This window comes from Spea bombifrons, chromosome 8 (assembly GCF_027358695.1).
Source record: "Spea bombifrons isolate aSpeBom1 chromosome 8, aSpeBom1.2.pri, whole genome shotgun sequence".
Classification (NCBI taxonomy): Eukaryota; Metazoa; Chordata; class Amphibia; order Anura; family Pelobatidae; genus Spea; species Spea bombifrons.
This window is the reverse complement of record NC_071094.1, coordinates 29,349,895-29,362,400: the sequence shown is the minus strand read 5'-3', so window position 1 is coordinate 29,362,400 and position 12,506 is coordinate 29,349,895. Positions and strand designations below refer to the sequence as shown.

The following is a 12,506-nucleotide window of genomic DNA, read 5'->3' as shown; positions in this document are numbered from 1 at the left end:
AAAAATCTAATAAAAAGAATGTGAAATTAAGATATAATGCAAAAACTAGAACTGCTTTTAATATATATATATATAAATATATACTTTTTTAATCTGATACTATTAATAAAAATTAGTGGGAATTTCTTTTCAACGAATTATTAGAAGAAAATTATTATATTATTATTATTATATCCCTTTGATAAGTCAACTGAGGTACAGAATGAAACAGGAAATAAAATTGGTTTTTTGGCTCATCATTTGACCTAGCTTTTGATTTATTCAAGAAATGCACGCACAATTTTTCTTTTTTTCTATGAATATTTTACATTTTATTTCACAGATCCAATTGCCTATGAAATATATTTGAGCAATCAAATAAAAGCCACAGTCATCTGTAGAAAGAACCCTCTAAACTGTAGTTTCACACAATTTCTCTCTTTCAACATTAAACATATCAAGACTTTGTTTAAAGGTCTGAATGTTAGAACAGCACCAGAAAAAATCCTATTTCTAAAAAACAAATAATAAAAAAAAAATTACGAACACTGGGAATGTATGTTTTACGGCAGAGTAACAGCCCGAACAGCTGAACATTTGGCTTTTGTATTGAAGCCCAGAGCCATTTTTCACTGCAACGGTGCCACAGCAATGAAACATGCCCTGTTGTGCTTACAACACGTTAAATAGAAAAACAACACCAATTCAGTTCAAAATCGCACAGAATTCAGGGCAATTACAGTTACATTATTACTAGTGAGTATCAAGGAAGGAGCTGCAGAATGGTATTAGAGGAGGAGGAAAGAAGCTCTATTCATCCTGCTTCCGCTTTGGCTTCTTTGGATTTCGGGACCGGCTTTTTGCTTTGCAAAGGGGGCAGATGGGTGCATTGCGATGGATCTGCTGATGACAAGACAAGCAAGCCTGTGGAAGAAGAAGAAAACTAGTTTCAATCGTAAAGTGTAAGCTATATAGGAAAACAAAACAAAAAACACACAACAAGCAATTTATAGCAGATTGAACGCAATATGATCAAGAAAGATTATACTTTTAACAAGCAGGGAGCCTTTACATAGGATTAAACTCTGGGGGAACATAATGTCTCACATGCTCACAACTAAAGGCAATGGGGTGCCAACATATTGTACTAGGTACTGGACCTGGTGGGTAGGTAGGACACTATTAAGTTAAGATAAGGGACTTAATGATGCAAAGGGGTTTATGGATTCCGTAGTGTTAGGGGTCTGTCCCAATACTGGTGTTTAGCCCTGAAGAAAGGGCTCTCAGTCAGATAATTAAGAATTAGTCTTATTTTGTGTTTTTCTATAATTTATTCTAAAAGCTGCTGCTCTGGAACATTTTCAATGTTTAATGTATTGATGGGCATAATATAATAAATTACTTTTTTTGGTTGTCTTTAAATTAGTGTGTCCTTTTCATTCTGGGTTGTTGATTATTTCCAGTGTGTGCAGAGAATGAAATGAGGAGAATGTAATCTATGTTGATGAGAACCATAATTTAGTACTGTATTACACAAGTGCCCTTGAAGGTGAAGGACTTACAAGTGCCTTAATTCCAATATTTTTTTTATACGTTAGCCACAGGTGTTTCCTAATACAGAAAATATGATGCTTAGCAGTGGAATTTCTCTGCATATAATTCTTAAGATAGGTAGGTTATGATTTAAAGGGGAGTCTCAAGGGAAAAAAATAATTTTCTTAATCAGCGTGGCATATTTTAATTTAATGTAGCAATGAAGATTTGTTTATCTGTATATCACCATTGTAGGCAGTCATGCTATTTTGGCTCCAATCAAGCACATATTGAGGGTTTTTGCGTTTGTTTTTTATAGTAATGTTAATGAAGTCCTTTACCCATAGACATCTCTTCGAGGCAGTATGATAGGAACTGACCGGACCAAGATAACAGACCTCAACAATATACAGCTGCTGCCCTTTAATGGCATACTTGCTCCAATCGTTAAGGTTTCTTTGATTTAGTGATTTACGTTTGTCCCATAAATTCAGACGCTAGAGTGAGTTTGAAGATAAGTCAAATTGTTTGTTCCCTACAGGTTTAAAGACTTTGTCAATTCCCACTGATGAAACCTGTCCTTATAGAGATATACTGAGTTCACCCTGGCACATTATTATCTATGACTGTGACTCCAGTAACAGGGGTTAATCTAAATTGTCAAATGGAATATGGATAGGGCTGCAAGCAAAGTCATGGAAACGGTTCACTGAAAATGCCATAGCAGAGTGGAATCCCAGATGATTCGGCTTCTAGGTGAGGGTGGTGATGCCTTCTGGGCTCCTGCCTCCCTCTAAAACCTCAGAGGTCCCCCTCATGGCACTTTTGAGGGAACCAATAACATCCGCTCCCCCTCCAAGCTTTTGCCATGGAGAAAGAGACCATGTATCTCTTTAGGGACTGCCTCCTCAGAAGATTTTGGGGTCCGGTGTCCAATGTGGCTCTTTGTGGAGCCCCACACACATACACTTCTTCATTTCAGAGCAACGAAACACCAGCACTTCAAGCTTCAATCAAACAAACGGGAGTCACCCCTTCAGCAGTTAAATTATATGAAATGTGTTCCTGATTGACATTCTCAGAATTTTCAAATTAAAACCATGTTTTCTTATAAATTAAAGTAAAATCTCAGGTGCATGCACTCCTCCAATTCACGTGCAAACTTTAACCCTTTCTTATCATCTAAAGTCTTAAGAGAAGATGGAACGAGAAAAATTACCTTCATAGGAGGTGGCTGCTGACGGAAAGTGGCCGTCTGTCTTGTGTCCTGCTTTCTGGCCACTTGTAGCTGTTGTGCTGCCGCAGCAGCTGCAGCGAGTGATTCTGGAATAGGAGGTTCCTGAGACTCTGTTTGCCATTCTGCCTTCTGTTTCTCAAAGTAGCTGGAACCAAATAATGAAGCATGTTTGAGTTTGTGATCTACAAACCGATCTTTTGCAAACATTTTGCAACAGGTGATACGCCATAAGCATGTTATATTGTACAGCATGAACAAACATACAAACATTTCTGGAGGCTACGGGGTGGCTAGCTAAAAAGTTTCTATCGAGTATATATGCTAAAGTAGAGCTGAACATTTTAATTCTCTAGCTGTGTGTTATGGAAGGACCAGCACCCTTTCATCATGATCGGCCCGGGCGCACGTTACATATACATTTATGAGGAAGTATAAGAAAAATACTATTTTCCATCTACTTTTGGACATAGACAAACTTTGTATGTGTTATCATGATACCGAGCAATGGTACTCTCCCAATTGGACCAGTACTTTGATTGCTAAAGATACTTTTGCAGAAGAATCACTTTTATGCACACACACACCCATGCATTTCTTATAATGCTTGCTTGCTTGCTTTTTGCAATACATCAAACAAAAATTCCAGCTTTGTATGTAAATATGACTGTCAGATTAGGTTTTGCTGTAGACATTTTTCCCATAAATATCAAGCAAGAAGCAGGAGAAACTACAGATGATTCAGAAATGATTATGTAATGTTTTCTTAGACAAAATAGCACATAATGTAGAAAATAACGCTTAAAGTGTAAGAATCAAGAATAATGTTATTTTGTAGGCTTCGGTATACGGTAATGCGCTATAATGCTTAAAACACCAGTCCTCTTCTAAACAAACAGTAACATTTAAACTGAACTGTGCAGCTATTATTTTAGTAATTCTTGCTTAATATATTTTTATATGAAGTGCTGCATGAAATGTGAAAAATAACCATTGTTTAATCAGTGTCCAATATGGCAGAACTTTCCACAAATAACTAGAACTGTTGATTAAGACATATGCTGTATAATATTTGTACACTGTGCTGGCAGATTGCAGGGATATACAAGTATGCAAAATGAGGGGTTTATACAATGGACTCACTCTCAAACTCAAACACACATTCCAACACACACACTTAGACATACACACTCACCTTAACACATGCATACATACAAACTCACTCCCTTACCCTCTAACTCACTTATTCCCTTCCTAGTATCCATTGAAGCCTTCTTTCTAGCAGCCTCTTTTTTATCACACAGTTATGGAGACTGACCAGGGGCAATTGTCCCCCTGCCCCTCACAACGGCCCACTGCTGATATTCATCTTACAGTGTTTGATATTTCTTATCTTCCCATCTAACGTTACTGTGTCACAATCTAAGCCTACCCCGTCCTGCTTACAAATCACACTAGACCTAATCTTAGAAAACACACATCTGGGGCGATATAAAGGACTCACTCCAAAGAGAGCTTCTCTTCTTCCTCACAGAGGTCTGGAAGCCTCTGCAGTCCTAGCGTCATCCTCAAGGCGTCTACGTGTTCCTTCAAGGGTTTGTATTCCTCATGCAATCGCCGTGTGGACTCCAGCAGCTTATTTAGATCATTCTCTGACTGCTTAATTGTGTTTTCCATCTGCATAGGAAAGAAAACTGCATTTTAAAGAAGGTATAAAAAAATATACTCATATTGGACTAAATTCACACAACCGTAACATTAAGCACTTTATTATTATGCCATTTACCCTACTGCCAGGTGAAACATTGTGACATATAGATCTTTTTGTTGGTAAGAATGCAAAAAATGTAACTAACTCTGATGATTTTTAACCCCTTAATGACAAAGCCCGTACATGTACGGGCTCAAAATGTATTGTTTTCAATGGGTTTAGGGACCGCCCATTGTCCTTAAGGGGTTAAAAGAAAAGTTCCTTAATTTTGCACTTCCCCTGGAGAACTACCATCGTTTCTCAAAAGGGTTTATTTTAACCTTTCCAACTCCAGTCTGGAATTATTGCTGCTAAGACTATAGCACACTGCTTATAAAGCCACTTGTTGACAAGATGAACTAATGGAAATCCTACTCAGGGATGATGCAAAAGACATGTAGTGAAAGTCTGACATCACACGTAGAGGCGTGAGATTGGATTAACCAAATCACATGTTACAGTTGGGAAATCTATTGAAGTAGGGAAGTGACATAAACTCCAAAGAAGAGAAGCCTAGATGCTGCCCCATGGTGGGTACAGAAATCTGTAAGCAGCTTGCAAAATAGGCCACACATTTCAGAGCATTCACACAGGCAAGAAAAATGTCTCTACTTTTTATGCTAAGCTAACATGGAATTCTGAAATGTGCATGATGAGACCTCATCAAACAACTAAGGAAGTAGGGAGGTTTCTTCTGCCTCCTTATTTCGGGATAGCAAGTCTGAATACTGCAAAGTGTATAATTGTAAGCATTTTTTCTCCTTATTGCACTGCCTAGAAACACAGATACATACAATTTAACGGCAAATATAAACCATTAGGCCCATCTGGTCTCCCTGTTTTTTTTTTCTTGCTGTAGAGACCTTAATCAGTTCTTAGTGCCATCTTAGTTTCAGTATGGGTGCATACCTACCCCATTGCTGTACTGTATTAAACTCTACCACTTCTGCTTGGATGCTGTTCCACTTACCTAACATCCTATCTGTTTATCGTCCACTTAGGGAGAGAAATTTAGGAGGTTTTTTGGGAAGCTGTAGATCTCGCACAAAACAAACACAGTAATTAAAGGTGCAGCTTCCCCTACTCTGCTAAAGTTAACAGACTTTATAACGGAATGTCTCATTACAAGCAATCCTTCCCTGTACTATATAATGCCCAAAGCCTGTCCAGAAATGATTCTTTATTCAAGTAATTTTAATGACAGCCTGTTGCTATAGAAACAGAAAAGGCTTCTTGAAAGTTTTGTCAGGGGCTCGACAAAATATGTGCGCCAGCTCTCTATGGCAACTAAGGATCACATGCTGGGGGCCCAGCGTTTCGTAAACGGGCTCGACGTGTCTATCCAAAACTATTAGAAAGAATAACTCTTTAGTGTCCCTGTTTAAGAGGAAAGGACCCTCTTTGAGATCCAAATCCCCTCAAGGACACAAACCAGCTCTGTCCATGCAAGGCCGGAAGTCATGGTTTTTCGAGATCATGGTTGAACAATTTCCTCTTCCTGGTCACCCAGGTGTACTAAAAAATGTAAAATATCAATGGGAATATACTTCAAATATATTTTTCTCATTTGAATTAATGGGGTGCCAATAACTGTGCCACACATATATTTAACAAATATAAAATAAACCTGTGTTGTGTTTGCAATTGTTTGATATCAATGAGAGCAGAGTGTTTTTGTGTATTTTTTGAAGAAAAGATCAAAGTGTTAAACAATAAAGACAATTTTTCACAGACTTTTTTGCTCATATTTACTAAGGGTGCCAATATTAGTGGGGGGCACAGTATATGTGCGCTGCGATGGGTTGGGTAGCTTCCGAACAAGAGCAAAGGTCTGGAATGATGTTCCACTCCCCAGAGTATTGATCTCGGGAGAGGTGTGAGGACTATTTCCTATTGTTTACTAGAATTAAAAACCTCTCCCCTGTCGATTTTTATTGGAAAAAACTGTAACTGAGATTGATGTTTTCTAATCTAAGCCATGTATTATTTCCATGAATGAATTACACAAACATATTTTATTTTTGTTTCCATCAGTACAGAAACCCTGGAACCCTACTCCAATTTAGACATTTTAGTTACATAATCCATTAATTGTTTCTGCCTACTATCACCAATAAAAAATTAGGAAATATTGGTTAAGGGTCGGTAAACCAATTTTAGTGGCCATTAAAACTTTTGTTCACGTTTTTTCACAGAGCTACGTTCATAGGTATGAATTGGGAATTTGCTATTAGTAAATAAACCATTATTCGGTTATAATTTTTTCTGAATTTAAAATAAAAAGGTTTTAAAGATAGTAAATGGCACATCCATACACATGATTACCTAGTAGACAACCCTGAATAGCACTGTATCGTTAAATAGCCTCCCATTTATTGTTGTTAATCTATGCATTAATGTATGTCTACAAAGAAAAGATCATGTATGGACAGTGAATATCAGAGAATTTATCTATTTCCTCTTCTTTTAGAAATATCAGCATTGAGGACTAATATGGTAGCTAGGAATGTGCAGATCACAACTTTTAGTTTAAAATAATATTTTACAATCATTTTCTCTGTTAGACTGTCCCTAAATCTTTTACAAGGTGTTGTTTCACTTACACAAACCAATAATGGCTCTCTCTACTGAGCTAAGAAAATATACCTGAGCAGATTTGTTATTATATTCTTTCTTCTGATGGTTTAAAAAATATAGGAAAAAAACAAAAAAGCTTTAGGAAGCTTTAGTCTAGTTTCAATAGCGACAACCAATTAGTTTCTGCTGTTGTGTCAAAAGATACGTGTTCCCAGTACAAATTCTGAATAAAGAACATCACAAAATAATTATTTCTGGGAAATGTTTGGCCAATCAACAGTGCTAGGAATGATGTTTCTAAAGCTGCGTTTTGAATTACCAAAGAGAGAAGAGTTCAGCTTGCATTTAACCGCATTATCAGAAGAGGAACAAAACTAATTTCTTTTCAAGAAAATAAAACAGCCATGGGTCACTTTGGAGCTGAGGAACCTACCACATTGATATCAGCATGGATCAATCTCAACTCCTCCACATGAGCCATCTTCTCCTGAAGAAGGAGGTCCATTTCTTGCTTGTACTCTTTAAGGTGCCGTTCCTCGGACTCCAGGGTTTCAAACTCTGCCTTCAGTCGAGCTTTTATCTTCTCCATCTGGTGAGTCTTGTTCCTAAAATGAAAAACATGATTTCTACAAACAACTGCTCTACTGATGTATGCCTTTCCAAAGTTATGTCAACGTTATCGTTAAGTGCAATGTTGTTTTGGAACTTTACTACAAGTGCTTATGATATAGACCTTCCTATTGGCAAAACAAATTTGTGTCACCTTCTTCTGCGTGAATGTTGCAAATGATGTTGTTAAGTATGGTAATACTTTCTGACCACATTATAGGAGCATTTGCATTCTGCCTTCAAGTGGTCAACACACTTAAAAAGGATAAAGATACACATTAATAAGATATTTTGAAGACTACAACAGAAAGCCCCTGCTAGTAGACAATAAGTACCTGTTTTTATTTGCAAAGGTACATGTGCATCACTTTTTTAGATCAAACTATACCCTGGATGTAAGGGTTGCCAGAAAATCACTACACAATCTAACCCATAGAAGAGAGGAGCTCAATTCATGCACTGTTGTTCTAAATCTTGGCCTGTCTCACCCATATCTGCAAGAATTGCTTTCCATGTGTGTGTGTAGACCTTATTAATGCAACCTAGGTAGACTTCCCCACAGCTCAGAACAAATCTTATATCATCTAGATGTAATTTCAGATTGTAGATATAAGTATATTGTATATTTGGTAATACAAATTCAAAAAGAATAATAAAAGTGGTAGATCTAAAGAGACATCCAGCTGAAAAAACACACATGCAGCTAAAAAAAGCCACACACAAACATAGCTTCCTGTTGCTCTTTTGATGGAGTGGCATGCAATTCATGGGGCATAATAATAATAGCCTCATTGGTATGCCACGGGAGATATCAGCGTACTTTTCAATGTGCCAACTAAAAGTCTAACGCCACTCACCAGCTTTATCCTGTTCTGGATTGTGCAAACTCCATTATTAAGGCAGCACAATTTAGACCTCAGACATTCCAGAGTTTAGCTTCCCAGTGAACTTCTAAAGCTCAGAAATGTCTCCGTATCTTAATATTGTCTTCAGGACAGCAAGAAGTCTTTCTCATATATTCTTGAATGTTACTACCTTTATGCATTGATGACCAACTATTCCTATAGAATTCCTATTAAAGAGGGATATTCACTCTCTTCATTCCAGATCCACTCGCCCCTCTTTTCTAGATGCTCAGGCGGGAATGAGTCTATTGTATTGCATTCTACATTTTCAAAAGTCACAATATAGCGTATATAAACAAAGATGCACATTTTCTGGGTATCTGAAGTCAAAACATACGGAAGAAAGAATAGGTTATCGAGCCCAAGTTTTTTGTTTCACTATGGAATAGTTACTTTGTTAGCCAGCACCAATTAGGTGAATAAGCCCCTAATTTATAACCCTAACAAATGATTCTATATTCTGTGCTCCGGGTGAGAATTCACAGTCATTTCTACAATAATATGCCTTAAGACTTTGTATTTTAATGCATTTTTGTGAAGGCATTCAGTTAGAGTAAAAATCCCATGGAAACCATATTGGTTTCATTTCATTTTGGTCCAATATATTTTCTATATCTGCTGGCCGGGAGGCTGCCATTTTTGTCGATCATGTGATATTTTGGGTGGCACTTGCTGCACCAAACACCACACCGAGCTGATTCTTTATGGCAAGGCCTGCTTCCCTATAGATTTTCATCAGTCATAGCGTCAGGGTGATAATTAGTAGACCATTCTATTGATTACAAGGTAGTGAGATAAGCCATGTCTTTGTCTAGTAGATAAGGCTAAGATAACAGAACTAATTTGCAGCTGTCTTAAAAGGAACAATCCAGCCATCATATGAGCTTTACGCTTTCCCAGCTATTTAACACGCAGAAGATACGTTCAGCAAAACACATCTGACGGCACATGATAAACCTGCCTCAGTTAGCTCCAGCCCTGGCTTTTTTGTGAACAACGGGGCTTGAAGCAAACCCCTACGGGCATGCATGACAACAGGAGCACTATCCTGCCAATGGCGGCGGCCAATCAGTGGCCCATGTGTAGAACCGCTAAGGGTGGTGTGGAGCTGCAGCTTCTCACTAGGGTATTCTTTTCCATGTGTAGGTTAAATAAATGGATATAAAAGTACTTACATAGTGCTTTCAGTGGGACAATCTAAAACATTTATCCTACATGAAAGATTAGAAATAGCACACTATTTTGAGAACTCATTTTTAATCGGATAAGAGTAGCAAACAACTAAATTGGTGGGAGTTCTCCTTTAAATCTGATTGAATAATTCCTTTCCATTATTCCATGGCATGGAAAGTGTTCAAAGGCAGCCGCCTCCCTCGGGGGCGAAGCCAGCAATGAGTACAAGAAATTGCAATTGCTGAAAGCTGTAATATCATTAACACGTAATTACAACTGTGTGTAGACAGGAGCTGGAGAGTAAGCCTGAGGCTACCTCGTGTTACCTCGCGGTATTCCCACAAATAACAGATAGTAGATGCTGTCTTCAGAATCTACAGTTCCAAGGACAGGAACCATTGTGACTTGCTACTGACACGTCAATTACATTAGCCACTTTTAATGAGTTTTACTGGAACGTGAGCCTTTATTTGGTACCAAGATAGAAAACACTTCAATGCACAGGAACAGTAAATTTAATCAAGCACATATCGTATTTCTGTACTTTTACTGGGAAAAACAAAACTTCACTTCACAAAGTCATTCACACGAAACGTGAGTCCTTTCAGAGTAAAATATTCTGTAAATGGCCAATTACATGTTATTCACATAGCTTCTAGCTAAATATTTGTAAGATTGTGTAAAATACGAAATTCTGGTTCAGCTAAAAGTAGGACAATCGGCTTGAGCAATCCATTGGTTGCTACGGTGATTGCATCAGAATGTGTCTTTTATATAGACCCCCCCAGAGTCCATTGTATATTGGGGAGGAATAAGCAATTCTTGACTATGACAACAATTTCTAATATCCCCTAAGGACATATCATCAAAAGTGAACTCCTGTTGTGTCCCCAAATACCAAAGCATCTTGTTGGTATAACAATGCTTTACTATTTGATGCAGAGTTCATGATATTGAAGAGGATGATGATGATCAGGGACCTCATTCATCCATTGTGTGTTGAGACTATGCCTGCGATGGCACTTGACTCTCATAGGAAATGCATCAGGCAGATATTGATTTAATGAAAGGGATGTTATATGCATATTATTAGCCCTACTGTAATACAGCAAATAACTGTGCTGTAAGGGAATCCCCAGTTATTAACCCATCCAACAGATGCCTTGGGGAAAAAACAACTTTAACCTACTGTATTATTGTATATTATTCTAATCTGTACAAACAAGGTTCTTGTAGCAAATATTTAGAGACGAAAATGTTATGATTGCTGAAAAAGTCAAATAAACATCAGAACACATGATCTGGGGAGATGCTGAGATTTAAATAAAAGGGACATTTCTGTATGTAATCGCAGCAGACACTGATATTTGCACACATATCCGTATGTGTATGTTATTACACATATGTTAAGCACATCGGCATACTTATAAAGATTAGTACTAAGCTAGCCGTATTCTTAATGGAGATAACAATAGATTTTCTCCAGGCAAAATGCCTGCCCCAATAGTGTAATAGCCACGATCAAAAATGAATATTAACCCCATACCTGATCTCTTTTATGCTCTCCAATTTGCACATGATCTCCTGCTCATCCCCCATGTTCTGCACCTTGCGATTGTATGCCCCGTGAGATGTAACAAAATGCCAGCAAAAACAACACAATGGTTAGAATGTAAGCAAAAGGCTTCGATCGGGCACAGCGGCGCACTGGCAAGCAGCAGGGAAATGTAGTCCAGCTACCATAGTCTTTGCATGAGACCCTTGGAGGATAAAGACTACAACTCCCAGAAGGCAACGCGGTACGGCGCTTTCCTTCACTTCCTGCTGGCTCCACGGTCTTTGGGTCTTAATCAATTTGTTGGGGCTAATAATAATGCGAGCGCTTGTCAGGAGAGGGAGGGCTGCGCTTTTTTGTATGCTGATTAATGAGAGAAGTGGATTGAAATATATTGCAGTCTAATGAGTTTGCGTGTGGCCGCGCGTTAGAGGCTTCGTGTTAATATCCTCGTCCTCGCTTCACTGCGATCTCCATTCATCAATGGCTTATTAGTGCGAGGATGAAATTTACGAGGCTGGGCTAATGGGGATGAGGCCTGATTTTATTATTTCTTGAAGCTAAAAAAAACACAAACGGGTTGCTCTCAGTGATTTTGCTGCCGGTGATTTATGATGTGCCGTTAAATGTTGATAGAGTTTATTATTTATAAAATTTTCACAAGCAAAGCTCAGCATCCACCATCTAAGCGGTACCTTTAGCATCCGGCTTCAACTATTGTGTTCAGGGGGATACAGGATCTTTCATGGAATGGGCTGCAACATGATCAGAATTGTTATGAAAGCCAAGGGCGATCTTTTGCATGTCCTTCGACGTCGCAATAGAATGTTAACACCCCGGTGATGTTGGCACTGCAGATGACATAGTAATGGCGCCCTTTCTCTTTCTTAAGTTGTTTGGAGAAGCTTCTTGGCCGACCACACTTTTATTTGCATTTTAGATGTAACAGGGTGACTGACATATGCCCTTTCTAGATCTCCTTAAAAAATTCCACTTATATATTACATATGGCATGCATCAGCCCACAAAGATACTGATCTAGAGAAGAGGAAGCATATCTGTCACACACCGTCCAGGATATATGGACATACTGCTACATAATTAGAGGAGTGTAGGATATGTAGATACATGTATATGCCCATCAGCGAAGTTGGGCTTGAGATGTGTGGGTATGAGGAGGACAGCCTCAGA

At 38.2% G+C, this 12,506-nt stretch overlaps 1 protein-coding gene across 1 annotated transcript; it reads right to left on the bottom strand.

The window, feature by feature from the left end:
* Nucleotides 1-280: 280 nt before the first annotated feature.
* Nucleotides 281-11,499, bottom strand: ZC4H2 (zinc finger C4H2-type containing). The gene is made up of 5 exons (XM_053473548.1): nucleotides 11,307-11,499; nucleotides 7,507-7,678; nucleotides 4,251-4,423; nucleotides 2,732-2,894; nucleotides 281-903 (listed from the first exon to the last, which is right to left on the bottom strand). The coding sequence occupies exons 1-5, from the start codon at nucleotides 11,357-11,359 to the stop codon at nucleotides 790-792; spliced, it is 675 nt and encodes a 224-aa protein (XP_053329523.1). The 5' UTR covers nucleotides 11,360-11,499; the 3' UTR covers nucleotides 281-789.
* Between the last annotated feature and the right edge of the window lie 1,007 nt (nucleotides 11,500-12,506).

Excerpts from the sequence above, each read along its gene's own strand:
- ZC4H2 (XM_053473548.1), bottom strand. The coding sequence starts at position 11,359 with ATGGGGGATGAGCAGGAGATCATGTGCAAATTGGAGAGCATAAAAGAG. Across the intron at positions 4,424-7,506 it reads TCCATGCTGATATCAATGTG|ATGGAAAACACAATTAAGCA; the intron begins GTAGGTTCCTCA and ends TTTCCTATGCAG. Across the intron at positions 2,895-4,250 it reads GAAGAGAAGCTCTCTTTGGA|CTACTTTGAGAAACAGAAGG; the intron begins GTGAGTCCTTTA and ends ATTTGGTTCCAG.